The 27,828-nt window shown below is 50.5% G+C and overlaps 1 protein-coding gene across 1 annotated transcript; it reads left to right on the top strand.

The window, feature by feature from the left end:
• The first annotated feature begins 3,673 nt into the window (after positions 1-3,673).
• Slc45a1 (solute carrier family 45 member 1) lies at positions 3,674-27,012 on the top strand. The gene is made up of 9 exons (XM_036179019.1): positions 3,674-3,819; positions 10,882-11,302; positions 11,783-11,875; positions 12,213-12,437; positions 16,721-17,460; positions 20,961-21,114; positions 22,983-23,159; positions 25,262-25,467; positions 26,600-27,012. Exons 2-9 carry the CDS (start codon positions 10,906-10,908, stop codon positions 26,864-26,866), a joined length of 2,259 nt encoding a protein of 752 aa, XP_036034912.1. The 5' UTR covers positions 3,674-3,819; positions 10,882-10,905; the 3' UTR covers positions 26,867-27,012.
• The last annotated feature ends 816 nt before the right edge of the window (positions 27,013-27,828 follow it).

The raw sequence follows: 27,828 nt of genomic DNA, 5'->3' as shown, positions 1-27,828 counted from the left end.
TCCATGGTCTCTGCTTCAGTTCCTGCCTTTAGGTTCCTGCCTTGAGTACCTGCCTTGGCTTCCCTCTGTGATGGACTGTGCAATGTGCAAGCTGAGTAAACTCCTCTCCGAGTCACGATGCTTTTCATGGCAGCAGAGACACAAACTGGGACATACTGTTATTCATCTCTCCTGTCCCCTGTCACCTCTACCTTCCTCATAGCAGTTTGCTCTCATCTAGGCCATGCTTTGGTCCCCTGTCTGCCGTATCCACCTGTCCCCACAACCACCCCTGACCTGCTGTGGGATGTCCTGTATGTTGTGAATAAATAAAACTCTGACTGGCCAATAGCCAGGCAGGAAGTATAGGGTAGGTGGAACAAGGAGGAGAAGAATTCTGGGAGGTGGAAGGCTGAGGTGAAGAGACGCTGCCAGCCACCACCATGATGAGATGTAAGGTACTGGTAAGCCATGAGCCACGTGGCAACTCATAGACTAATAGAAATGGATTAATTTAAGATATAAGAACTAGATAACAAGAAGCCTGCCACGGCCATACAGTTTGTAAGGAATGTAAGTCTCTGTGTGCTTACTCAGTTGGGTCTGAGTGGCTGCGGGACTGGCAGGTGAGAGAGATTTGTCCTGACTGTGGGCCAGGCAGGACCAGGAAAACTCTAACTCTCCAATTTTCCACTAAGAGCTTTGTCTTAGTCAGTGTTCTATTTCTGGGAAGAGACACATGACCACAGCAACTCTTATAAGGAAAACATTTAATTGGGTTTCAGAGGTTCAGTCCATTGTCATCATGGCGGGGAGCATGGCAGCATGCAGGCAGACATGGTGCTGGCTACATCTTGATCAGAAGGCAACAGGAAGTGGATATCAGTATGACACTGATACTGAGGGAAGCTTGAACAAAAGGGACCTCGAAGCCTGCCCCCACAGTGACACCTCCTCCAGTAAGACCACACCTCCTCCCACAAAGCCACACCTCCTCCCACAAAGCCACACCTCCTCCCACAAAGCCACACCTCCTCCAGCAAGACCACACCTCCTCCCACAAAGCCACACCTCCTCCCACAAAGCCACACCTCCTCCAGCAAGACCACACCTCCTCCCACAAAGCCACACCTCCTAACAGCGCCACTCTCTTTGGGAGCCATTTTCTTTCAGACCGCAAGCTTTTGTGATCTTTGCAGAATAGGAATGTAGCCAGCCTCTCCCTGCTCTTAGAAAATGACAACAAGGGGGCTGGGGATTTAGCTCAGCGGTAGAGTGCTCACTTAGCAAGCACAAGGCCCTGGGTTCGGTCCTCAGATCCCGGAGGGAAAAAAAAGAAAATGAAAACAAGATGTGTAGCTCAGTGATAGTGTTCAACCCAGTATCCAAGAGACCCTGGCACTCAAAAACAAACCAAAAAAAAAAAAAAAAAAAAATCACATTACTTAAACCAGCATGGTAGCATGAAACTGTATAGTGAAAGGCCAGCTTAAGCTGTGTAACAAGACCTCATGAAAAAGAAGAGGGGGGGCAAGGAGGGAGGGGGAAGGAGGGAGGGATGGAGGGGGAGGGAGAGGAGGAGGGGGACGACAAGAGTCCTAGGTCCACCGCCACTTCAGCCCCCACTCCCCTGTGTGTGCAGCTTCTCTAGCTCTGTGCTCGCCAGACCCTGCCCTGCCTCCTGACCCTCCTGTCAAGAACCTCCAGGCCTAAGTGTGCCTCTCAAATAGCACTTCTTCAAGAAGCCCTCAGCCCAAAGCCCCACTGCATGCAAATCCCTCTGAACCAACTGTAAGTCTGGATTCCAGCAGCTGGGGTTCCCAGCTCCAGGGTCTCTGCACTTACTCTCCCTCCCTGTGCCTAGTGTGACCTCTCTCCAGATGTCAGCAGAGCTGGCCCTTCACCTCCACATCCTTCTTCAACTGCCTCATCAACTCAACTCAGACTTGCATCTGGCATCTCTCCTCTCCAGCCCCGTGACCCCTCCCCCAGCCCTGTACCCCTCCCCCAGCCCCATGACCCCTCTCCCAGCCCTGTACCCCTCCCCCAGCCCTGTACCCCTCCCCCAGCCCTGTGCCCCCTCCCCCAGCCCCATGACCCCTCCCCCAGCCCTGTACCCCCTCTCCCAGCCCTGTGCCCCCTCTCCCAGCCCCATACCCCCTTTCCCAGCCCCATACCTCCTCTCCCAGCCCCATACCCCCTCTCCCAGCCCCATACCTCCCTCCCAGCCCTGTACCCCCACCCTCAGTCTCATACCCCCTCTCCCAGCCCTGTACCCCTCCCTCAGTCCCATACCCCCTCTCCCAGCCCCATACCTCCCTCCCAGCCCTGTACCCCCACCCTCAATCTCATACCCCCTCTCCCAGCCCTGTGCCCCCTCCCTCAGTCCCATGTCTGCTTTCTCAGCAACTGGAGTTGATATGACAGTTAATATTGACCGCCAACCTCATGGGATCTGGATTCTCCTGGGAGGCAAACCTCTGCGCATGCTGTGAGGGTTGCTAGGCTAGGCAGGGTCGTTAAGCAGGGAAAGCCTGCACTGAATCTGAGCAGCACCACAGCTGAGGTCTTGGACTGCAAAAAAAGGAGAAGGTGAGCTGGGCACCAGTGTTCATCCCTCTCTGCTTCCTGATGTGGATGTGGTGTAAGCAGCTGCCTCGCACCCCTGTCTCCATGGCCTCCTCTGGAAATGGAGGCCAGAATAAGCACACGCCCTTGAGTTGTTTAGTCTCCCGATATGGCAGTTTAAAAAAAAAAAAAGGTTTTGGATTGCTAGGCAAACAGAGACTGTGTGTATGCCTGCACACGTGTGTGCCTGTGCAGCAACTGAAAGGCTCTCAGGCACGTTCAAATACATGGCCTGTTTCAGCTGCAGTCATTGGTATGGACAGCAGTACCCCATGAATGTCACCATGATCTCTCAGACCTAGCTCGTCCATCTGAAATTTCCCGTTTTCGAGGGAGTTGTGTCTTCTGGCATACCATTTATATAATTTATCTCCTTCAGATGTCTTCACGTGTGTGTGTGTGTGTGTGTGTGTGTGTGTGTGTGTCTGTCTGTCTGTCTGCCCAGATGCCATGGGGGAGGTCAGAGGACAACTTAATGGAGTTGTCTCCTCTAGTGGGTTCCAGGAACTAAACTCAGATCTCCAGACTTGCTTGGCCTTTGCCCCAGAGCCATCTCTCCGGCCCCTACTTACATTATTTATCCTATTAAATGCGTATCTTCCTCCCTGACCTATCAACCCTGAGGTCAGGAAGTCCACCTCTCTTTTTTCTTTATACCATGGGGGTCTAGAATAAAGCATGGCACAGCTCAGCCACCTGATGGATCTGTGGCCAGAACAATGAATGTGATACTTCCGGTAACTGGTTTAGTGCAGTGGGAGCACATGTTTACCTATAAGTGCGCACATGACTATTTACTTACAGTTAAAGACACAAAAACGTATGCATTTCATTCAAAATGGGGTCAGGGAGAGCGCTCACAGGCTCGGGCAAGTGCTTTTATAATGCATTAACGACCATGGAAAGTAAACTATTTACATGGTTTTTGAGGGTGGGCCCACCAAGTCACAGTGCTTCCTGTTTCTGCATTCTGCCCATCGACCTGGGCCGGCCCCGAAGGTGGAAGGTACGCTGGCCGCTGGCGCAGTTGCTGCTTTAAGGATGCTCTGCGGGACCAAGCGGCAGGATGCAGCCATGACGTCACAGCCCCGCCCCGCGGGGTGATGCTGCAGCTGCCACGGCGGGCTGGGGGCGCTGGGCTGGGACGGAGCTATACCCCGAAGAACCAGGAGCCCAGCCTGGGAAAGGGATGCCTCCCGTCTGGACGCACAGGTACCGCGTTTTCTTCTGCTTCCTCCACCCAGTTCCGCGGCTTTGCGCCCGGAGCACTGCTGCTTAGGCCCCAGGATGATCCTAGTGCCCAGGCTGGGGGCTCCAGACGGACATGGGGACCTTTGTTCTTCTTGGGTGTCTAGTGAATTAAGCTGAGAATGGAGCCCCCAGAGTGAAGCGGCCACAGGCCTAGAGGGAGAGGCAGTCTGGGGAAATTTGCCTCCAGCCTCTGTTATGTCTGTTGAGCCCCAGGCCTGTTCCCGGCTACCTGGGCAGGTGACATCAGCTTCCGGTTCACCTCCTCGCTGAGGCTGAGCCCTTTGGCTGGCCAGGGATTGTGGTCAAATGTCTCCCAGGATGTCTGGGTTCCTGGGAACAGCACCCTGTCATCTTAGCGCTGTCCTGAGTCATACAACTGAGGGTGACATGCTAAGGGAGACACAGAGACTGACAGGCGTTCCCTTGATTCCCTCCTCGATAATAAACAACCTATCACGGCTCCTGGAGTCATTATAACGTTTGTTCTTATGGGAAATAGAGTCAGGTGCTGATGAAACCCAAGTTAGTGAGCTCCTGGCCGGGACTTTGGGGACAAGCTGACCCTCAGAAAGAGTCAAATCCTGGAGATGAAGTATGAGAACTGGGCCTTGAGTCAGTAGTTTACTGACAGTATCCCTCTAAGGTCATACAGCATTTAAGGGTCTAGGAAGAGACCTGAACTATCAGCTTTGAGAATCTGTAGGAGGTAAAAGGGAAGTGGCACCCAACAACCCCACAGGTGTAAGCCCCGCCCCCGTGCTCCCCCACACCCACACTTTTTTTAATAGAGAAGAGAAAGGAGAAAATGGGTTGGTTCCAAGTAAGATGCACTTAAGGATTCGAGACCCAGGATGTCACTTCTGTCGTGAATCCGGTGCTGTTGAACAGCCCATAACAGGTTGGGGATGGCTCAGTGGGGAAAGAAGTTGCTGCACAGACATGAAGACCTGAATTTGAATCCCTGGCTCCCATTTAAAGCCACAAGTTACAATATCAAGTGCTTACAGTCCTGGCACTCCAAGTGTGAGATGGGAGTGAGGATAGGGAATCCACAGAAGCTCATGGTGGACTATCCTGGTACATCCTTCTGCAAACCAGAAATCCTGTCTCTAAGCAAGGTGGAGCCATCTCACTGCCCACAGAAAAGTAACTTAAAAAACTTTTTCTTAGTATAAAATTTTGCAAAGCTTTTAACTTTTAGAGTGTGTGTGTGTGTGTGTGTGTGTGTGTGTACAAGCACGTGCGCGCACGCTCGCTGTAGCTAGAGTTTTCTCTCCAAGTCCCGCCAAGCCCAGCAGTCGGACAGCCCACTTATAAATAATCACTCAGATGCTTATATTATTTAAACTGTTTGGCCTAATGGCTCAGGCTTCTTGTTATCTAGTTCTTTTTTTTTTTTTTAGATTTATTTATTTATTATGTATACAGTGCTCTGCTTGTGTCCCTGCAGGCCAGAAGAGGGCGCCAGATCTCATTACAGATGGTTGTGAGCACCATGTGGTTGCTGGGAATTGAACTCAGGACCTCTGGAAGAGCAGCCAGTGCTCTTAACCACTGAGCCATCTCTCCAGCTCCAAAATTGTTTCAGTGATTCTTTTTTTTTTTTTTTTTTTTTTTTTTGGTTTTTTGAGACAGGGTTTCTCTGTGTAGCTTTGCACCTTTCCTAGAACTCGCTTGGTAGACCAGGCTGGCCTCGAACTCACAGAGATCCACCTGCCTCTGCCTCCCGAGTGCTGGGACTAAAGGCGTGCGCCACCACTGCCCAGTTATCTAGTTCTTATATCTTAAATTGACCCATTTTTATTAATCTATACTTTGCCACGTGGCTCGTGGCTTACCAGTACCTTACATCTCATTTGTCATGGCAGCACTGGCAGTGTCTCTCTGACTCTGCCTTCCACTTCCCAGAATTCTCTTCTTTGCTTGTCCCGCCTATACTTCCTGTCTGGCTACTGGCCAATCAGTGTTTTATATATTAACCAATCAGAGTAACACATTTGACATACAGAACATCCCACAGTACTCCCCGCCCCCTTTTTTTAAAGGAAGGTTTTAACTTTCACATAGTAAAATTACAGATAACAAAACAATTATCAAGCAAGAATTATAGTTATACTATCTAGTCTATTTATAATAACTAGTCTATTTGGCAAAATTAAAGAAGATATCCTATCTATCCTATATTTATGAGTCCAAGGTTTTTATATCTAACTTATCTTATATCATAACTAAGGAAAATGATAACTATCTAGTCTTCAACTACATCAAAGACCTCAGAAGGATATAATACTACCTGAGAACCGGGAGAAGGATGCAAGCATTTTTTGGGAGTCTTGCAGGGTAGACAGAGACAGCTGGCAGCCTGGACAGTCACCTAATGTTCCTTTGTAAAGTTGGGGCATCTGTCTTTAGCCTACAGGGCTAGAGTCTCTCGGTCACTTCTCTCAATGTCCTGTAGAATGTCTGGCAGTTTCCTCTGTGAAGCAGGAACTTGAAGGACCATTTCGCCAAGCAAAGTTCAGTGGTCACCTTCTTATGGGTTCTGCATGTCCAGTGGATACATTTTTTTCAAGCAGTCTAGGCAAGAACAGTTTCTTGTCCAAATGGCTATTTTTGTCAAGAAAATAAACTCCATATGAAGTGTCTTCAATGCCCATCCTCCTCTCTGAAGTAAATCAGTACTGCCAGGAGCAGACATGTCTCACCGTCCAGAAAGTCTAAATTTTTAAAAATATTTTAAATGTCATATTCTGTAGGTCTTTGAAGTGTTTGAAGATTACCTGTCTATCTTAAATATATCTATGTATACCTAGAAAACTTAACATGACTATAATTTGACTATCATAGAAGACTAATTGATCTGTACTTCTTAATTATCCATTACAATCTAAATGAGTTACATAAACATAATACCTCAAACAAGAGTAGAAATATATATACAGTATAACAAAATTAAGTTTAAACTTGTATCAATAAACTAAAATCTATACCAATGTAAAACATTTCAAACAAGTTGTTGCTCTTTAAAAGTAGGTTCAGCAATTTACCCTTATCTATATCAGTGCGCACCAGTGCCTGGGAAGCAAGAAGAGAGCATCAGATAGATCCTTTGGAGCTGGAGTTACAGGTGGTTGTGACATGGGTGCTGGTAACTAACTTGGGTCCTCTTCAAGAGCAGCCAGGGGTCTTAACCCCTGAACCATCTCTCCAGCCCAGAAAATACAGTTTTTACTAAAGAATGCTAATCCTGGGCCTGGCAAGACAGGTGAGCAGGCAGAAGTAGTTGCTACCGAGTCTGACGACCTGAGGACCTGAGTGCCGTCTCGGGGATCAGATGGTGGGAGGAGAGACTGGCTCCTGCAAGCTGTCCTCTGGCTTACACATGTGTGTCATGGTTCATGTACACACACACACACACACACACACACACACACACACACACACACGTACGTACGTGCAGATGCACATACACAGCAATTAAATTTAAAAAAGGTTATTCTGAGCTGACTCCAATGCAGACAGGAAGCTGAGTGAAGATTTTTTTTTCAAAGTTGGGGTTAGTTCTGGTTCATGTACCAGACCTATAGTTCTCAACCAGTGAGTCTCAACCTCAATATTTAAAGGTTTTGGGGAGTTGCTTTGTTTTGATTTGTTTTTGAGACAGGGCTTCTCTGTGTAACATTCCTGGCTATCCTGGAACTCTCTCTGTAGACCAGGTTGGCCTTAACTCAGAGATCTGCCTGCCTCTGCCTTCAGAGTACTGGAATTAAAGGCATATGTCACCACCACCCAGCTTACTTGACAATTGATAACAGTAGTAAAATTATGGTTATGAAGCATCAACAAAAATAATTTAATGGTTGGGCTCACCACAGCATGAGGAACTGTACTAAAGGGTGGCAGCATTAGGAAGGTTGAGAAGCACTGGAGGGAAGTGTCTGCTTTCTCCCGGACAGGCTGCAGGCCCTGTTCAAAGCTGAGTGGTGGAGGAGATGGTGGTGGACTTCTCTTGCTATTAGAGTTGCAGCCCGTGTTCATAGTCCATCTCAGGCAGGGTCTGGAGGGTTCCCGCTGCTGGTGCAGGGTCGTCCAGACTGGGAACAGCCCTCCATTCTGAGTCCAAGGGACAGCACACCTGTGTCAGAGACGATGGCTCCAAGGATACTGGACTTCCAAAGCTCCAGGTGTTACTAGCATCTACCTGTGCTCTGGAAGGAGGGCTGGTCACGTGACAGGTCTCACTTTGCAGAAGCCCCTGAGCTAGAGGAAGGACACCCACAAGTTTAAGCTTTTTGAAACTATTAATCTCTAACAACAACAATGAAGAATCTATTTAATGGTAGAGTGTGCAGGTACAGGCCAGAGGAGTTGGCTCTCTCCTACCATGTGGGGTCTAGGGGTAGAACACAGGTCTTCAGGCTGGGTGGCAAGTGCCTTCACCCACTGAGCCATCACTCTCGCCCCTAAAACCTTAATCTTGATTTCCTCTTTGTAAGCAGACTGTATCTTAAATGAAGTATTACTTGTCTATATAGTTCTCAGGCCCACCTGTCCTCATTTTACACGACGGTATCTTTAAGGTCACCAGATAAGTGATTATTGAAGTAACAGAAGCGAGCTTCTCCGCCATGTCACTACATGTAAAATGCACCTCTTAGCCAAGGCTTCAAGGTCCTTCGCCATTAGCGAATGTTTTCCTGGTGACTTCATCTCGCTCCACACCCTCACTGTGGCCAGCAGTTAGTTCTTTCTTGTCTGTATGGAAGAGTTCCACTGCTTGAAACATTTTCCTTCACTTTCTAACCTAGCTTAAAGGCAAGAACTGTGTCATTATTCTGTCTCTGTGAGCTCCATGTCTTGATCCTCAGAACTTAGTCACATGGGAGGATGAACTGGGAGGTGGGTAGATGAGAATATGAGTGAGTAGACGGTTGGCTGGACAGATGGATGCATGGATGGCGACTAGATGGTGGATGGGTGGTAAGCAAGTGAGTGAATGGATGATGAGGGTAGAAGATAGAGGTAATAGACAGAGGGTAGATGGATGACTGGTGAATAGATGGTGGATGGGTAGAGGATGCATGGATGTATGGATGAATTGAAGGAAGATGGATGGTGGATGGATAGATGGATGGATGGGTGGAGGTTGAGTGGATAGATAGGTGGATGGAGGGTGGATGGATGGATGGACAGTAGACAGATGGGTGAGGATGAATATATGTATGTATGTATGGATGGATGGAGGGTCAATGGATGGATAGAGAGTACATGGATGGAGGGTAGATGTATTCATGGATGGATGGATGGATGGATAGGTGGATATGGGTAGATAGAAAAATAGATGGGTAGGGGATGGATGGGGGTGGATGGGTGGATGGTAGATTGATGGATAGATGAATGGCTATATGGTGGAGAGATAGATGAATAGTGGGTGGCAGTTGATAGGTGGGTAGATGGAAGGAAAGGTGAATGGACAGAGAGTAGACAGAGGGTAAATGGATGGAGGGTAGATGAGTTGGTGTTCTGAATCCTGCTATCTCTATGTGCAATCATTTCCACAATGGTCGCTTCTGAGGAGATGCCTGAGTTACAGGGTGGTACAAGGAGCTTTGAACACACATGGGGGGAGTTTCTGTGGCATCAGGGGTGTGATGGAAAGTGGCACAGTAAATATCAGAAACAAGGGCTTCAAGCTGAGGCTTAACCCTAGTCTCAGAGGAGAGCCCATGATGTCCATCTTGATAAATGATGCTGTCATCAGGACCCCCAAGGCTGGAAAAAGCACTGTGGTTTGGGTGCCTACCTCTCAGGAGGACTCCAAAGGAGAGTGTCAATGGCTTTCCTTTGGGTGGGTGAGGTGGACTGCACCTGGACATCCAGCAGAGTTCTGGGACTTCCCTGCTCCGGGTCTCTGCTCCTCCCTCCGGCCTCAGCTTTCCTCTCCCTGTGCTTCAGAAAACAATGGCGGTTACAACGTGAGTCATAGGAATCACTTCCTTTAATTTAATCTAGATTTGTTTCAGAATAGCCAAGAGCAGGGGATGCTCAGAGAAGGGTCTGAGCAGCAAACCCTGGAGGGCAGAGAGCAAAGAGCATAGGAAAAAGGACAGGGGTCAGAGGACAGGGGTCAGAGGACAGAGGGGGGCTTTGCATTCCTAATTCCCTACTAGGCTCTGGGTGGTGTAAACATTTCTCAAAATATAGGTGCATTGGGGGTGAGGGCTCTATTCCTCACCCTGTGCTGCTGTTTCCATTCATCCTTCATTTCTGGCTCTAGAGGTGGAGCCCAGGCCTGGAACACTCGAGGCAGGGGCTCCAGCCCTGAGCTACATTCCCAGCCCGACCTCTTTACGGAGAGCAGTTCAAACACCACAGAGGCTTTGGTTCTTGTCTTGGCTGAAAATTCACTTGTCAACAATAGTTGAAAGGAAAGGGCTCGTGACCAACCTCCACCACGACACACACACACACACACACACACACACACACACACACACACACACACACCGCTGCTTTGAGGCAGGCATCTGGCCCCTTTGGCTCCTGTGAAGGAGTCAATATAAACAGGAATTGAGCTGACCAGCTGTGACTTTTCACCCCTTGAAGGAAGGGCTGTCCCCTTATGATAGGTGGTTCTGTGCTCAGTCCCAAGTGGCTCCTAACCCATGCCTAGTCTTTTTGGGTGTCTAGTCCTGTGGGACCTTCAAGGAAAGGCAAGATCTTCTAAGGCCCCTGCAAGAAGGTCATTTTGTGTGTCTGTCCTGACTCAGACCGTGTGGGGCTGAGGGCTGGCGTCCTCTCTCAGAGAAGAGGGAGCCTGCTCCAGCCCCCGAGCAACTGGGCCTGGCTTGGGGACGGAATGCTGGGGTTGGAGAGGCAGACGATGGATTCTGAAGTATTCAGTGCCATCTCAGCTTTCCCCACGGGGATGGCAAGCCAGGAGGGCGAGGGGCTCATGGGGAAGATGGAGGCTCCACGCAGACCTGAGAAGTAACTGTCGTCCCTAAATGGGCTTCCCCACAGCAACACCCACCAGCCCTGCCTACGATGATCCCCCCAGCAGGCAGCAGCCCTCCGGGAGAGGCCCTCTTCCCCAGTGTGGCTCCTCAGGACTTCTGGAAGTCTGCCATCTCCAGCTACTCAGGGTCTGTGACGCGGCACATCAGTCACCGGGCCAACAACTTCAAACGCCACCCCAAGAGGAGGAAGTACATTCGACCCTCTCCGCCCCCACCTCCCAACACCCCGTGTCCCATTGAGCTGGTGGACTTTGGAGACTTGCACCCACAGAGGTCGTTTCGGGAGCTGCTATTCAACGGCTGCATTCTGTTTGGCCTCGAGTTCAGCTACGCCATGGAGACAGCGTATGTGACTCCGGTACTCCTGCAAATGGGCCTGCCTGACCAGCTCTACAGCCTAGTGTGGTTCATCAGCCCCATCCTCGGTGAGCCCCGATGGTGGACGGCCTCTGGAAATCTCCGGAAGCTTCCAGAAGCCTCTGCTGAAGCAGCTTGAGGGGCCTGAGGGGACGAGGGAGGAGTTGAGCTCCACTCCTTAGTATGGGGCTGTGGGGAAGCACAGGTATGCCGGGCACCGCCTGTATTCTGAGTTTTCTGCGCTGGAGGCAGACCCGGGATTACAGCACCTGACGCGCTCCTAGCTCTCCCTGCAGAATCAGAGCCCTGAAGCTGATGACCCGGGAGGGGCGGGGCTTGCTGGGATTCCCAAGGAAGGTCCCAGGCTTGGAGTCTGTACAGCAGGTCTAGGCTGGCTCCGGCGGCTGGATTCGGCTTCCGTTTGCAGCCTGCCCTTGTTGCTTTCACCTTTCCGTGCCTTGGCAGGTTCGCTTGCAGGCGGTGCCTCGGGAGCCTCCGTGGCGCTGAGCTGGGGGCCCTGGCAGTAACCCCCGCCTGCTCTGTTTCAGGATTCCTGCTGCAGCCTCTGTTGGGCGCCTGGAGTGACCGATGTACCTCAAGGTTTGGAAGGAGACGTCCTTTCATTCTTGTCCTGGCGATAGGTCTGTTGTTTGGCATGGAAAAAAAACGGAAAGAAACAAACAAAGAAGGGGGCGGGGGGAGGGGGCTCCAGCAGTTCCCAGGCAGCCTCGGGCCCAACCTTGCCTGAGCCAACACTAAGAATAAATCATTTAGTTTTTTGTTTGTTTGTTTTAATAAACTAATAAAGCTCATCCGTCTCCTTGCTCGGCTTGATGGGAGGCAAACCTTGGCCTGAGTGAGAGAACCCTGCGCATCTGGGGCGTCTTTCTCTAAGTCCTGAGTCTCAGTTTAGGAAGTGAGCCGCAGGGACAGAGAACGGCTCCATTTTCTCTGGTGACTTTGTCTCTCTGTCTCCAGGGGCGTTACTGGGCCTGTCACTCCTGCTCAATGGAAGGGACATTGGCATGGCCCTGGCTGACACAGCCACCAACCACAAGTGGGGCATCCTCCTGACCGTGTGCGGGGTGGTGCTGATGGACTTCAGTGCCGACTCAGCAGATAACCCCAGCCACGCCTACATGATGGACGTGTGTGGCCCAGTGGACCAGGACCGAGGCCTGAATATCCACGCCCTCATGGCAGGTGAGTGCTTTTCCCCCAGGCAAGGCTGCAGGGCAGCAGTGTTCAGATGTGTGTCCCTTGGGGGGCAGAGGGGGGCTCCTTCCTTACCTCTAGATTTAAAAATTAGTCGGTGAAATTCAAATATACAGGTGGGCATTGAAGTGGTCAAAAACATTTATCTTTGGTAAAGGTGCTTGGCCTGAGTTTGACTCCCAGGACCCACATGGTGGGAGGAGAGAACTAACTCCTACAGGTTGTCCTCTGGCCTCTACACATGCACCAAGGCACACACACCATAGCCCCCCCCCAAGAAAAATAAATAGAAAATACTTATCTTGGAACTGGGGATGTAACTCAATAGGCACAGTGCTTCCTAGCAGGCACAGAACCCTATAGTTCCCCAGCACTTTATAAACTAGGTGTGGTGGTGCCCGCCAGTAATCCCAACATTCAGGAGGTAGAGACAGGATCAGGAGTTCAAACGCATTGGGGATACAATAGACCCTAACGAGAGAGAGAGAGAGAGAGAGAGAGAGAGAGAGAGAGAGAGAGAGAGAACATACAAGTAGGGTGTGGTGTACTCCTTTGATTCCAGCACTAAGGAAACATACAAATCATTGGGAGTTCAAGACCAGCCTGGTTTACTTAGTGAATTCCAGGCCAGCCAGGGCTACACAGTGAGATCCTGTCTCAAATAAATAAATAAGCCATGAAACTGTCCTAAAAGCATTTGGGGGAGCAGGGGAGTGGGGAGGCTGGAGAGCCGGCTCAACAGTTAAGATGTTTACTGTTCTTTCAGAGAAGCTGAGTCAGTTCCCAGCACCCACATGGAAACTCACCCACCTGTAACTGCAGCTCCAGGTGATGCAGTGCCCCCTCCTGCCTCTGTGCCCATCCACACTCACACACTCAGCAACCCCCCATACACATAATTTTAAAATAAGCATATAAAGACAATAAGTATTTTTAAAAATTAAAAAGGTTGGGCATATATAGTGCATGCCTTTAATTCCAACACTCAGAAGGCAGAGGCAGGTGGGTCTCTGAATTTGAGGTCAGCCTGGTCTACAGAGCGAGTTCCAGGCCAGTCAGAGCTACATAGTAATATAGTGAGAACCTGTCTTTTTTTTCCCTCTGAGACAAGGTTTTTTGGTGTAAAACCCTGGCTGTCCTGGAACTCACTTTGTAGACCAGGATGGCCTTGAACTCACAGAGATCCACTGCCTCTGCTTCTGGAGTGCTGAGATCAAAGGCATGCGCCACCACCGCCCAGCTCCTGAGAGCCTGTCTTAAAAAAAAAAAAGTAAAAAGTAACAAAGAAAGAACTCAACACTTCTGGCTTCCAAACACATTTATAAATACCCAAGCATGCATACACAACACACACACACACACACACACACACACACACACACACACACACACACCACAGATCCCATGTAAATAATCATCAAACTGTATTATTTAGAGAATGACATCAGTCTGTGTATGTTTAGTACAGGCAGTTTTTTCTCCCCTGGATATTTTAAAAGCCAGGATTCCGGCCTTCTGGACGGAAGCGCCACTGTGCACGTGTGAAGTACACGTACATGCACAAGTGCAGTTAGTGGCCTTATTTGCAGCAGCTGCACTTGCTCCTTCTGGGGCAAGGCAAACGCTGATTCAGCAAGCATTCCTGAAACCTGCCCTGCCCAGCCTTGTTTACCTCGTTTGGCTTAAAGGCAACATCGATACATACTGTTGTTTCCCTAACACTGGCTTGGTGGCTCGCAATACTGTGTCTTATGCCTGAACAGACCACACATGACATGCCTTCCTCCACAAGGCACCCTCAGCCTTCTCACACTCAGGACATTAAACAACACCTCAGTGCCGGGGGCTCCGTTACTGTGGTGAAACACCAGGACCAAAAGGCAAGCTGGGGAGGAAAGGGTTAATTGGGCCTACACTTCCACATTGTAGTTCATCACTGAAGGAAGTCAGGACAGGGACTCAAGCAGGGCAGGGACCTGGAGTCAGGAGCTGATGCAGAGGCCATGAGGGGTGCTGCTTACTGACTTATTGCTTAGCCTGCTGCTTTCTTACAGAATCTTAGAGACCACCAGCCCAGGGTGACTCCACCCACTATGGCCTGGGCCCTCCCCATCAGTCACTAATCTGTGGAGGTATTTTCTCAATAGGGGTTTCCTCCTCTCTATAGTTTTTGTCACGTTGACATACTTTAGCCAGCAGAATCCAAGGACATACAAGCGATGAGGGGCTAAGCAGGTCTGACCAAAAATTAAAATAAAATAGAAGACTGAGGTCATCCTGTGCCACCGCAGCCGGGCCTCATGCCTGGGGCAAGTCAGTCTTTCATCTGTCCTGGGCAAATTCTGGAGTGACTGCAAAATGCCTGAGGAATTAGCTTGAGGTCATTCACAAACTGTTTTTGAGTAGATGGTCTCACAAATTCAAAATGTGCAAACAAAAATCCGGAGTATTCATGCGTGTGCACACATGCTGTGTTCACACACATAGGGGTGTGGGTGCCTGATGACATGAGAAGTGTCCCTACCAAAGTCAGGACAAGGCAAGAATGCACTGACCCCACTGAGGGACTGCTCTGAGACAGTAGCAGAGGGAAGGAAGTCACCCTTGACAGCACCTCCTGAGACTTCCCGAGATGTGCCTACAAAGCAGTGTGAGAACCCAGCAGAATGCTGGGCTGTCAGCATTCTGTGACAAAGTCAGAGCTCAGACATGGCTCAGTGGCAGAACACTAGCCTGGCATGCCCAAGGCTGCAGGTTTGATCCAGTGATGTAGGGAGAATAATTCAAGTGTGGTGACTATGCCCCAGCACTTGGGGAGGCAGAGGCAGGAGGGTCTCCTGAGTTCAAGCCCAGCCTGGTCTACATAGTGAGTCCCAGGTGGGCCAGGGCTGCATAGCAAGACTCTGCCTCAAAACAACGTGAAGGGGCATCATAGTGGCTCAGTGGGTAAGGTACCTACCTGTCACCAGGCCAACACATTGAGTCTGACCCCCACATGCAGGAAGAAGGGGACAAACTCTTACAATTTGACCTCTGACCTCCATATGCACACTGTGGTATGCACCCCCCAACACACACACACACACACACACACACACACACACACACACACACACACATACACACCCACTAAAATTAATAAAAAATTTAATTTGAAATGTTTAAATTGACAACAAAAAATTAGAAATCTCAGCTTTCCTAAATAAAACATGACATGTATAACAAAATGATATGGAAGGGGGAAAATATCCCATTTAAAAATAGCAATTTAGGGGGTTGGAGAGAGAGCTCAGTGGCTAAGAACACTGATTGCTCTTGCAGAGGATCTGGGCTCACAGCACCTGTAACTCCAGATCCAAGGGATCTGACACCCTCTCCTGGCTACCACAGCCTCCTGTACACATGTGATGTACATAAACTCAAGCAGGCTCACAAACATACACATAAAGTAAAAGTAAATAAATTAAAAAATAGAGCCATGTGTGGTGATGTATGTGTTTAATGCCAGCATTTGGGAGGCAGACAGAGGCAGGCAGATCTCTGAGTTTGAGGCCAGCCTGGTCTATATAGTGAGCCAGGGCTACATACCTACAGCAATAGATTAATTTCAATATGAAATCAAATTAATAACATCCATATGACACCCGCCCTTGTTTAAGGGTCACAAATCTTCGATGGTTCTCCCAAAAGATGCACTAAAAGCTGATTAGAAGGACCCCAGATTTACCCACGAGATAGCTCAGTGGGTAAAGGCACTTGCTGCCAAGCCTAATGACGTCAACTCCATCCCTAGAACCCCCAGCCATCCTCAGAGGTGGCTTTCCCGGGAGGTGGCCCTGCACAAGGGAGGTGTCAAGGGTCCTGCTCATGCACACACAGGCCTGTGTGCTGAAGATAAGGGCTTGTGCTGCCCTGAAGCACAAGGAATAGCTGAGTCCCAGCAGCCCCTTCCATGACTCTAACACTTGTCCTTTCGAATGGAAGGACGGGTGGGCAGTTTGTCCTCCTGCCCCTGTCCTGGAGCCAAGGCCAAGGTTAATGTGGAGAAGAGAGTAGTCACCTGGCCCTGGAGGGCATGTCAGGAACACCCCTGGGCTTGCCTGAGAATCCTTCCCTCTTTTGCTGGGGTGTAGTTGGGGCAGATACTACATCGAGTCCTTTGAGTGGACTTGTTACTTTAACATCCTTCTAAGAAATAGTTCCACCTTTCCTGGGGACCCTCCTTGCCTGTCTGGGTTGGAGAGGACACTGAATCCTTTTTCTCTCCACAGGTCTTGGAGGAGGGTTCGGCTATGTGGTCGGTGGCATCCACTGGGACAAAACTGGCTTCGGGAGGGCCCTGGGAGGTCAGCTCCGTGTCATCTATATCTTCACGGCCATCACCCTGAGTGTCACGACTGTACTCACCCTGATTAGCATCCCTGAGAGGCCCCTGCGGCCCCTGGCTGAGAAAAGGACCTCTATGAAGAGCCCAAGCCTCCCGTTGCCCCCCTCCCCACCTGTCCTGGTGGAGGAGGGAGCTGGCGATACCCTCTCCACAACTACAGCCACCAGCCTGTATGCCAGCTTCTCCAGACCCATCTCACCACCCAGCCCCCTCACCCCCAAGTATGGCAGCTTCATCAGCAGGGACAACTCCCTCACAGGCATCAATGAGTTCGCATCATCCTTTGGCACCTCCAACATAGACAGCGTCCTCATCGACTGCTTCACGGCAGGCCATGACAGTTACCTGGCTCTTCCCAGCAGTGTCCCCAGACAGGCCATCAGTGTCAGCTTTCCCCGGGCACCCGATGGCTTCTACTGCCAGGAGAGGGGGCTGCTGGAGAGGAGAGAGGGGGCCCTGACCTTTGGCTCGGATGGAGATGTGCTGAGGGTAGGCTCTCTGGACACCTCTAAACCACGGGCCTCAGGGATCCTGAAGAGGCCCCAGACCTTGGCTCTCCCAGATGTGGCTGGAGGAAATGGGCCTGAAACCAGCAGGAGAAGGAATGTGACTTTCAGTCAGCAGGTAAAAACAGACAGATGTCAAGGGGGAGGCAAGGACCTGATGGTCCAGCGTGTGTGGCTGCCTGTTGTCAGTCAGAGGCTGGAGGGTGGGGGTGGGATGCAGCCTCAGAGATGTCTTCCTTTGCACATGGGTAGGTGACTCTGAGATTTCTGAGTCCCCAGATGATCAGGACAGGACTTGTGACTCACTGGCAGTCCTCTACATACCGCCATGTCTTCCCCAAAGAAATTGAGGCCAGAACCACCCCTCTAGAGAGGAGTGTGGTACACAGAACCACCCCTCTAGAGAGGAGTGTGGTACACAGAACACAGAAAGTGCTGTGCATATGCCGCCAGTTTCTAGCACTTTCCTTCAGTAGCCCAGCCCCTGCCCACATGGGCCCCTTGAATATGGTGCCAATAGATCTGAGTCTTAAGGGTTAACGCCATGGCAGCCTGCGGTGTCTCTGGGTTGCCTCCAGTGTGAGCAGTTATTCCTAATCATGTCTGATGCACGCTGACCCTGAAAGGCTGCATGCTCAATGATGTCTTCTGCAAAGGGACAGAATCTTCTGGAAGGCTGTTAGAAGTACCTTTAGTGTATGTCAAATTGGCCACAAGGTTATTAGTCGCCAATGGAGGTTACTTTCAGGGCCCAAGTTGGTTAAGTGCTTGTCTTGAAAGTATGAGGACCCGACTTTGACCCCTAGAACCCGTGTAAAGGGCTGGTGTGGTGAAGTAGTACCTGAGGGGCCGCCCTGAGGCTGTCCTCCACATGTACATATGTGTACTGGAGCACACACACACACACACACACACACACACACACACACACACACACATACACACACACCCCTCAGCACTCTCCACCTTGAGGAGGAGGCTCCTTTAAGCTGTCCTCTTACTTAGGCAAACAGTGTCTGTTCCTCTTTGGCCTCGGGTCCCTCACCGGAGGAGAGAGACTAGGAACTTGGGGTTTCTTTGCCACAGCCCTATGAAGCATCTAACCTGCCAGGATCCCTTCAGAGAGGTTGTTCTGGGGCCAGGTAGACTGGGGCATCACCCAGTAAGACACTTTGCTCAGGCCACAGATGTCACAGCCTAGCTGAGCCAGGACCCCTACCTCTGCTGGAGGAAGGGCTCTGCTCCTCCCAGGGAAGAGTGCAGAGGTCCAAATGTGGGGTACCCATGAGCTGGACAGTGTTTCAGCCCAGGATTGCAGAGGCAGCATTTCCTAGCTGCACAAATCAAGGGCTTGTCTTCTTCCTTTGGTGGCATTTGGTAGCTTCTTGGATCCTTTGTCAAGTGGAACACCATGTTTCACAAAACTCAGGTGGCACCTAGATTCAAGTCTTAGCTGAACTACAGGTTCCCAGCATCCCTCTTTCCCATTCCCTCCCAGCGTCCGTTCTGTCAACAGGGTGGCTTGGGTATAAGTTCTTTGAAAATAGTAAAGATTGAGCTGGAGAGCTGGCTCAGCAGTTGAGAACACTGGCTGCTCTTCCAGAGGATCCGGGTTCAATTCCCAGCACCCACATGGCAGCTCACGACTGTCTACAACTCCAGTTGCAGGGGATCTGACACTCTCATACAGACATATATGTAGGCAAAACACCAATGCACATAAGGAAGGAAGGAAGGAAGGAGGAAAGAAGGAAGGAAGGAAGAAAGAAAAAAAAAGAAAGAAAGAAAGAAAGAAAGAAAGAAAGAAAGAAAGAAAGAAAGAAAGAAAGAACGAAGAAAATAGTCAAAATTGTGAGCTGAAGGTTGGGCAGTACCTCAGTTGACAGAGAGCTTGTCTGGCTTGTCCAGGGCGACAGTTCAGTCTTCTCCCCATACACAGGGTGTGCTGGTGCATGTATGTAATCCCAGTACCTGGGAGGTTAATGAGCGTTTAAAATAAAAAAAAGTGAGCTAAATATGAACACACCTGCTACAGGCATAGGGAACAAGCCTCGTTGCTATGGCTGCTTTGGGGCCCAAACTACAGGTTTCCTATTTTCCTTTTCCCACTAAAATAATCTGGTGCTGCCACCAGTGGTGGCGCATGCCTTTAATCCCAGCACTTGGGAGGCAGAGGCAGGTGGATCTCTGTAAGTTCAAGGCCAGCCTGGTCTACAGAGTGAGATCCAGGACAGCCAGGCTACACAGGGAAACCCTGTCTCGAAAACAACAACAAGAGTCTAGTGCCCACAGCACCACCCCGCCCCCAGCCAGAGCAGTGCTTCCGCCTCCTTTTTCTCCAAACAGCTCAGTTCCAGGATTCCTCCACAGGAGTCTGTGCCCCAAACCCAGGCAAGGCGCTGGGGAGAGAAACCTCATTTCAAAAAGGCCTGCAGGTATGCTGGTGACCTGCAGGGCCCACTGAATGCTGTGTCCCCGAAACAAACCAAATCCTGCTCATTCTGCTGACAGTGGGGGTCCGTGTCTCATGATCTGAACCCCCTTGAGGGATGAGGTATCCACTGACATGGCTGCCCTGTCTTCCATGTGGTAGGAGACCCTCGTGTGTGGAGAGGGTTTTAAACTGTGCGTCTTCAGTCCTTCTGAAGTAAGTTTTCACAGCCTTCTCCCATGGAAGAGGTGAGGGCTGGCTGGGCTAGAGGTGATCTGTATTTCATGTGTGTGCATGTACACCTATCTGTGCATGTATGTGGAGGTCAGAGGTCAACTTTGGGTGTTCTTCAGACACCATCCTTGGTTTTTAATACAGGGTCTCTCAGTGGCCTGTAACTTGCCAAGTAGGCCAGGCTAGCCAACCAGCACGACCAGAGACCTGCCTGTCTCTGCCTCCTGAGTGCTGGGGTTGCAAATGTGGCATTTTTTTTAAACCCAAGTTCTAAGGCTTGAAGTCAGGTCTCATGTTTCCATGGCAGCATTTACTGGCCATCCCTCTTTCCTGATCTGTATTTATTTTAATTTTATCTCTACTTTTTGAGGGACTTCGTGTGTGTGTGTGTGTGTGTGTGTGTGTGTGTGTGTGTGTGTGTGTGTGTGAGAGAGAGAGAGAGAGAGAGAGAGAGAGAGAGAGAGAGATCCTGTGTCACACTCTGTGTTGCTCACAATAAACTTCCACCTCTAGCTGCTCCTGGGTCTCAGACAAGAAGCCCACAGCTCTTCTTTCCCATGGGGCCTGGTCCTTGGTTACCACCCTGTAAGAAGGCAGAGTGGGGCCAGTGAGATGGCTCAGCTGGTAAGCAAACGCTCCTGCTGCACACGCCTGACGACCTAAGGTTGATCCCTGGAACCCACAGTTGGAGAAAACTGATTTCCAGACCGACTTTGTCCTCTGACTTCCACATGCGTGCTCTGGCATGTGCACACCTGCACTCATACATGTGTACACACACACACACGCACACACACATCTAATAATAATAATAAATTAAATTAAAAGTTAGGAAAAGACAGAGGTCCCTACAATGTGTGCTGTGAGCTGCCTGTGTTGTGCTTCTCAGCACACTCCATCACATGCCTTGGTGGGATGTGGGCCTAGTGGCTCTGACTCAGTCTCTGTTGCAGGTCGCAAACATCCTCCTGAATGGTGTGAAGTACGAGAGTGAGCTGACTGGCTCCAGTGAGCAGTCCGAACAGCCCCTGTCCCTGCGACGCCTCTGTTCCACCATCTACAACATGCCCAAGGCACTGCGAAATCTCTGCGTCAACCACTTTCTGGGTGAGCTGTGACGCCGCTGTGACCAGGTGCAGCCAGGTTGCTGCCTGCACTGGTCTGAGCCCAGAGCCCCACTTCTTGGGGGTTTTCACATTCCTCAGCCTGCACTGGAGGCTCTCCTCCGGGTTAAGTGATGAACCCCACTTTGCTGGAATGTCATCCGCAGATGTGAAGGCATGCAGCCCCCACCCATCTGCATACTTGGCGGTGCTCGTAAAGCACCAGGGCTTGGCACTATTAAAGACTCCAGCTTGGCTCTCATTCGCTTGTTGAGCTGTGGAAGGCCTGAGAATGACAGAAATTGTGTTGAGTTTGGGCTGCCGTGCAGAGGGACACACCCGATATCACAGGCAAGGCTTTGTTTTTGAGACAGGGTCTCTCTCCATAGCCCTGGCTGGCCTCAGAGATCTGCTTGCCTCTGCCTCCTGAGTGCTGGGATTAAAGAGATGTGCCACCAGTGCCCAGTAATAGTCCCATGTAAGCCAAAATCATAGTTGGCACCAAGAATCTATACGATGGTGTTTAGTGGAACACAGCTTATGCCACTAACAGCTGGGATAGGGACACAGACGTCCAAGGCGGGGAAGGGTTCAATGATGGATCTGTGTGGGGACATACTTTGCTGTTGTGGAAACGAGTTTCATAATATTTGGTGGGCTACAGATATACTCACTTGGTACAGTGCTTGTGTGGATTCCATTCTCAGTACCGGATAAACCAAGGTATCTATAATCCCAGTACTCAGGAGATGGAGACAGGGGGATCAGAAGTTTAGAAGCCATTCTTGGCTACATAGCAAGTTCTGGGCCCACCTGTAACTTGAGAGCCTATCTGAAAAATTAAATGATAATAATTGTTTAATTGGTGACTGAGCTGGGGAGATGGCTCAGTCATGCAGTGCTTGCCACATAAACATGAGGGCCTGAGTTTGGCTCCCCAGCACCCATATAAAAAAGCTGGGCCTGGCAGCATACATCTGTGATGTCAGAGCTGACAAGGTAAGGCAGAAGGACTCTTGGGGCTGCTGGCCAGCCCCTCCAGCCAATCGAGGAGCTCCAGGTTCAGTGAGACACCCTGTCTTAAGGAAATAAGATGGAGAGTGACTAAGGACATGTGCAAGTATACTCACACTTGTGAGCACATAGAGTACACATATACAGATTATAACAACATTACTTGATGGCATAGATGTTGTGGTGACCATTTACTGTGGCTTGAGAGGGCCTGACCATCACTGCCCTCAGCCAAAGAAGGTGTTAGTGGTGTCTTCAAAGAGCGGCACTTGGAAGCAGGATCAGTACACACATCAGGCCCACATCACAGTTTGCATTTCCTAGTGTATTTTTCCCCCTGCTGGATGTGGTGGCACATGACTTTAATCCCAGCACCCAGGAGGCAGAGGCAAGTGGGTCTCTGTGAGCTCGAGGCCAGCCTGGTCTACAGAGTGAGCTCCAGGACAGCCAGGACTGTGTAGAGAGACCCTATTAGACAAAACACAAAAAAAGGATGTTAGGTGATGGATAAACATTCCTGGCCAGCCTTTACTGGGTGAGGGTCTGTGGGTCAGGGAGGCCAGAGTTAAGAAATAACAAACTCTATAGTTCTGGAAACTGAATGACTGTCATTATGGGAACTGCCACACTTCAACCAAAATGGAGGCACTTTACAAAAGGTCATGACCCTGGCTAACATGACCCAGGCTGGACTTGAACTCCTGATTCTCTTTCCTTCACTTTTTAAGTGCTGAGCTCACAGGTGTGAGCCACCAAGCCCAGCTTTCGCGTGTTACTTTCTGTCTAGGAAGAGTGCCAGAAGGAAGGACAACATCACAGTCTCAGTGGCCTGAGGTTATGGCCTCTTCCCTTCTGCAGGGTGGCTCTCCTTTGAGGGCATGCTGCTCTTTTACACGGACTTCATGGGTGAGGTGGTGTTCCAGGGCGACCCGAAGGCACCGCACACGTCGGAAGCATACCAGAAGTACAACAGTGGTGTGACCATGGGCTGCTGGGGCATGTGCATCTACGCTTTCAGTGCCGCCTTCTACTCAGGTACCTGCTGCCTGCTGCATGCACACTTTCCGGTAAATGACTAAGCGGTCACATCCCCACAACTGCAGGCATGAAGTGCCCATTCAGGGGAGACACCGCTGTCTTTGGTTCAGGTCCTCAGCTACTGCTGGGCCTACCAGCTGCACTGTCCTGGACCAAGAGTGGATGTCTGGGGTGCAGAGACCCACCCTGTGGGTGTCAGGTCTCCAAAGAGGAGGTACCCTAGATTTGCCTAGACCACGGGTTCACACACATAAGGGTAAAGTGGGGCCCGGGGGCAAGCCATGGGGCCACGTACAGGCAGGTGCGTGGCTGGTTACCCCACTCTTCTCATGAGGCTCCACAGGACAGTAGGGCCAAAGGAGGCCTGGGAAGGAGGCCAGCAACCATCTGTGGTCATGTGGGAGGCAGGCAAAGCAAGAGTGTTGAGTGCAGATGGGCAGTCTGGCGTCTGAGTGGACCCTAAAGGTGTGCTCCTGAAATACCATGTTCATCCCAGGACAGTACCTTTGGGACCTGGCTGGCAGCATGAACCTACAGTATTCTCCTGGGGTCTTAGGGTGAAAGGCCAACGTGCCTCTTAACAGTGCCCAATGGTTCCTGTAGTCATACATCACAGGAGGCACTCGGCATGGCCCTGGGCCAATAATACCTGTGTGTGCTCTGTGAGATGTGTACATCACAGAGTCTTCATGTGCCACCAAAACAAACAAAAACTTTTTTTGTTGTTGTTATTTAAAAATACAAACAGCTGGGATGGCTCAGTAGGTAAAGGCCTTTGCTGCCAAGCTTGACAACTTGAATTTGATCCCCAGAATCCACACGGTGGAAGGAAGTGAATTCCACAAATTAACCTCTGACCTTCACACATGTGCCATGACACACGCATGTCTCCCCTGCCCCAACCCTACCATGCATGCTAAATGAATATTTGTAGTTGGTGACCTTCTCTCCAGCCCCCGCCAAGCCCTGTTAGTCCAACAACCCATTTATAAAATAAACATATAGACATTTATATTATTTAAACTGTTTGGCCATTAGCTCAGGCCTATCATTGTCTAGCTCTTACTCTTATATTTAGCCCATTTCTATTAATCTATACTTTGCCATGTGGCTCATGGCTTACCAGTACCTTACATCTTATCATGGCGGCGGCTGGCAGTCTTTCTCCGCCCAGCCTCCCACCTCCCAGAATTCTCTTCTCTCTTGTCCCACCTATACTTCCCGCCTGGCCACTGGCCAAACAGCATTTTATTTATACAGAGCGATATCCACAGTTTGGTGGCACCTGGAGAGAAGCTCTCCAACTATAATTATTTATTTATTTTTATTACGTACAAAGCCACTCTTGGTGCTGGGGCCATACAAAGCCAGGCTGAGTAGGTTGGGGTGAGGGGGAGTTTCGGGGGTGTTGCGAGGGTGCGTAGCTCATAGTGGAAGAGATGATTTAGCACCTACAGGGCTCTGGGCCCCACCTTGTAGCACCACACACATGTGACAAAACTGAAGAATAGGTCAAAACCAGGCCGCAGGCTGCAGTATGCCAATTGCCCTCTCTGATCTCCCTCACCTTAGGGAAGCTGGAAATAAACAGAGTGAATGTGGGCTGGGATGTAGTTCCATGCAATAGTCCATGTATGTGCTTAGCATGTTTGAAGCCAAGTTCAACCCCCAGAGATCCCCAAGCGAGATGTTAGTCTCACATGTGAGCCCCTGAGGTCAGCACTTTGGGGGTGCTGGCCCCCTAGCTGGCAGCCTTGTGTTTATATCACCTGCTATCATTTCTTCTCTGGGTAGATCTGGTAGATGAGGACGATGGCCAGCCAAGGCGTAGACTTGCTGCTCCCATTGCAAGCAAGAGACCAAGGCTTAACCTAAGATCCCACATTTCTGAGCCCTCAGGAATCCCACCTTTTGATCTGTAGAAGCCACAGGGCCCTTATGTGGCAGGTGTGAATGGGGACACCCCAGGTCTTGCTATCCATGCAACAGGCCTGCAGGGATAAGCCACCTGCTTCCGGGGCCTGCCTCTGTTCTGCCCAGGGGAGAAGTGGTACAGAGGAGAGGCCTGGCCACCCAGTCAGCCTTTGACCTGCCTGCAGCTATCCTGGAGAAGCTGGAAGAGTGCCTGAGCGTCCGCACCCTCTACTTCATCGCCTACCTCGCCTTTGGCCTGGGCACTGGCTTGGCCACACTCTCCAGGAACCTGTACGTGGTCTTGTCCCTCTGCACCACCTATGGCGTCTTGTTCTCTACGCTCTGCACCCTGCCCTACTCCCTGCTCTGTGATTACTACCAGAGTAAGAAGGTGGGTACAGTCGCCACTTGCTTCTTAGAGGCACCTTAACGGAGAACTGTCCTGTGCGAGCTGTGGGGGCAGAGGGTGAGAATGGAGGTCATCCAGGCAGAGGGTGACAGTTCTGAATGGAGGGAGCCCTTCTGAGTGGGCTCCCTCCACGCCTGGAGCTGCCCAGGCAGCCACTGGCACCTTAGAGGCTCCCTCCAGGATACTTCCCACTCTGAACAGGGACACCGGGGGAGGAGTCCCCTGTTAACATAGCTGAGAGTAGAGAGGGGAGAGCAGGACACCTGAACGTGGTAATGACAACATGGCATGGAGAGGCAGGGTTTTTTAAAGCAGAATTGATGTGAAAGGCCTATGCTAACAAGGAAAAGAAAAAGGCTTGTTTTATTCAGCCCATATCTTTACTATTATGTGATGTAAGATGTGTGCGTATGGTTACATGGGCCACCACGTATGTGTGCGGGTCAGAGGACTTCATTGCAGCTGGTCTTTGCCCTCCACCCACCCACAGGTTCTGCAGATCACACTTAGGTTATGAGGCTTGTATCAGCAGATGGCAAGCCCTGTACCCGCAGTATCATCTTGTCAGCCCTCAGCACGGATTCTTTTTTAGCAGCTTTACTGAGGTCTAATTCCCCACAGAATTTTTGCTTTTGTTTTGTTTCCCCTAATAGTCTTACATAGCTAAGTTTGGCCTCAAAGTGGTCCACTTGCCTCCACTTCCCCAGTACTGGGACTACAAGCATGTGTTACCATGCAGTAACTCAGCTGTGTGTGAATCAGGAGTTCAAAGTCATCTGCTATATAGCGAGTTTAAAGCCAGCTGGGGTTATGTGAGAACACGTCTCAAAAAATAAAGTCCAAGAAACAAAGTGCGTAATTCAGTGGCTTTTGGCATATTCATGGGTTGTGTAGCCACTACTCTGAGGCCAGGCAGGTACTTAAGCAGGGACAGCCCTGTGCCACTCAGCCTGTGAGAAAAAAGCCAGTCTGTCTTCTGCTTGTCACCTCCCTGGACACTGGCTGACTCCTGCTAGGGTCCTGTTCCTCCTGCCCGCTCTTCCTGGGTCCCCTCATCCCCACACCTGCATGGAGGTTGTGGCAGGTCTAACTGATGTGATTGTCCCCTGGTCAGTTCGCAGGGTCCAGTGCGGACGGCACACGGCGTGGCATGGGAATGGACATCTCGCTGCTTAGCTGCCAGTACTTTCTGGCTCAGATCCTTGTCTCTCTGGTCTTGGGGCCCCTGACCTCAGCTGTGGGCAGTGCCAACGGTGTAATGTACTTCTCCAGCCTCGTGTCCTTCTTGGGCTGCCTCTACTCCTCCCTGTGTGTCACCTATGAAATCCCCTCTGGCGACATGGCTGATGAGGAGCACCAGCCCCTCCTGTTGAATGTCTGATGTCTCCAAATCTCAACTTTGGACTTGAAGGTGGTCTGCTATAGGCTGGCCACTGAGAAACCAAAGGCCTTGGCAGCCAGCCAGGCTTCCAATGGAATGTAAATATGTGGTAAATAAATGAGAGCAGCAAAGCCTTCTAGAAGCTCTCTTATCCAAGGGTGTGAGGTCATGGGACAGAGCTACCCTGCTCTGGGAAGGCGGTGTCATGTAAAAATCACTTACCAAAAGGGAAGATATAACTCTGCTCTCAGCTGTGGGTCTCCATCAAGGATGCTTTTGATGTATCTCCCTGCTCCCTGGAAGGTTTGCCACAGTGTCTGGTTGCCACAGCTTAGCTGGGTGTCATTTGCCATCCGAGGGTGTCATAAACCCCCTCGGACACAGCCCCCAACAGCAGAGGCTTATCCAGGCTATGACGTCAGAAGTGCCAAGTGGGGAAACAACACAAACCTGTATAACCATCATGTAACGTGCAGAATATATGGCCCAGTTACTCAGACATCCTCTCTGGGGATGGTGGTTCAGAAAGCCTTATAATCATCCCTCCCTCCCACCCCCCTCCCTCCATCTATCCACTTGATATACAGTTTGGATCTGAAGGCTTGGTCCCCAGCCCACTGTGCAAGTGGGGGTCGTGGAGCACTAAGGGGTGGGGCCTACTGGGAGGAAGCTGAGTCATTAGGGCACACCTTGAAGGGGATATTGGGGTTGTGCTCTCTTCTCTCTCTGCTTCTGCTGCCATTAGTTGAGCAGTTCTGCAGCTACACATCTCATGTGATGCATGGTGCCAGCACAAGCTAACAGGGAGCATGGCCTAGAACTTACTACAAAAAGCAAAATAAACTTTTCTCCCTATAAGTCAGTCTCCCAGGCATACCATCCTCCTACCCAGGAGTCCAGTCAGTGGGCAGCCCACTGTCCTCTCATCCAGGAGAGACACCCCCCCCCACATACACACACAT

The sequence above is a fragment of the Onychomys torridus genome, chromosome 2 (assembly GCF_903995425.1).
Source record: "Onychomys torridus chromosome 2, mOncTor1.1, whole genome shotgun sequence".
In the NCBI taxonomy this organism is placed as follows: domain Eukaryota; kingdom Metazoa; phylum Chordata; class Mammalia; order Rodentia; family Cricetidae; genus Onychomys; species Onychomys torridus.
Note: the sequence above shows the minus strand (reverse complement) of the source record. Positions and strands in the feature narration are given on the sequence as shown.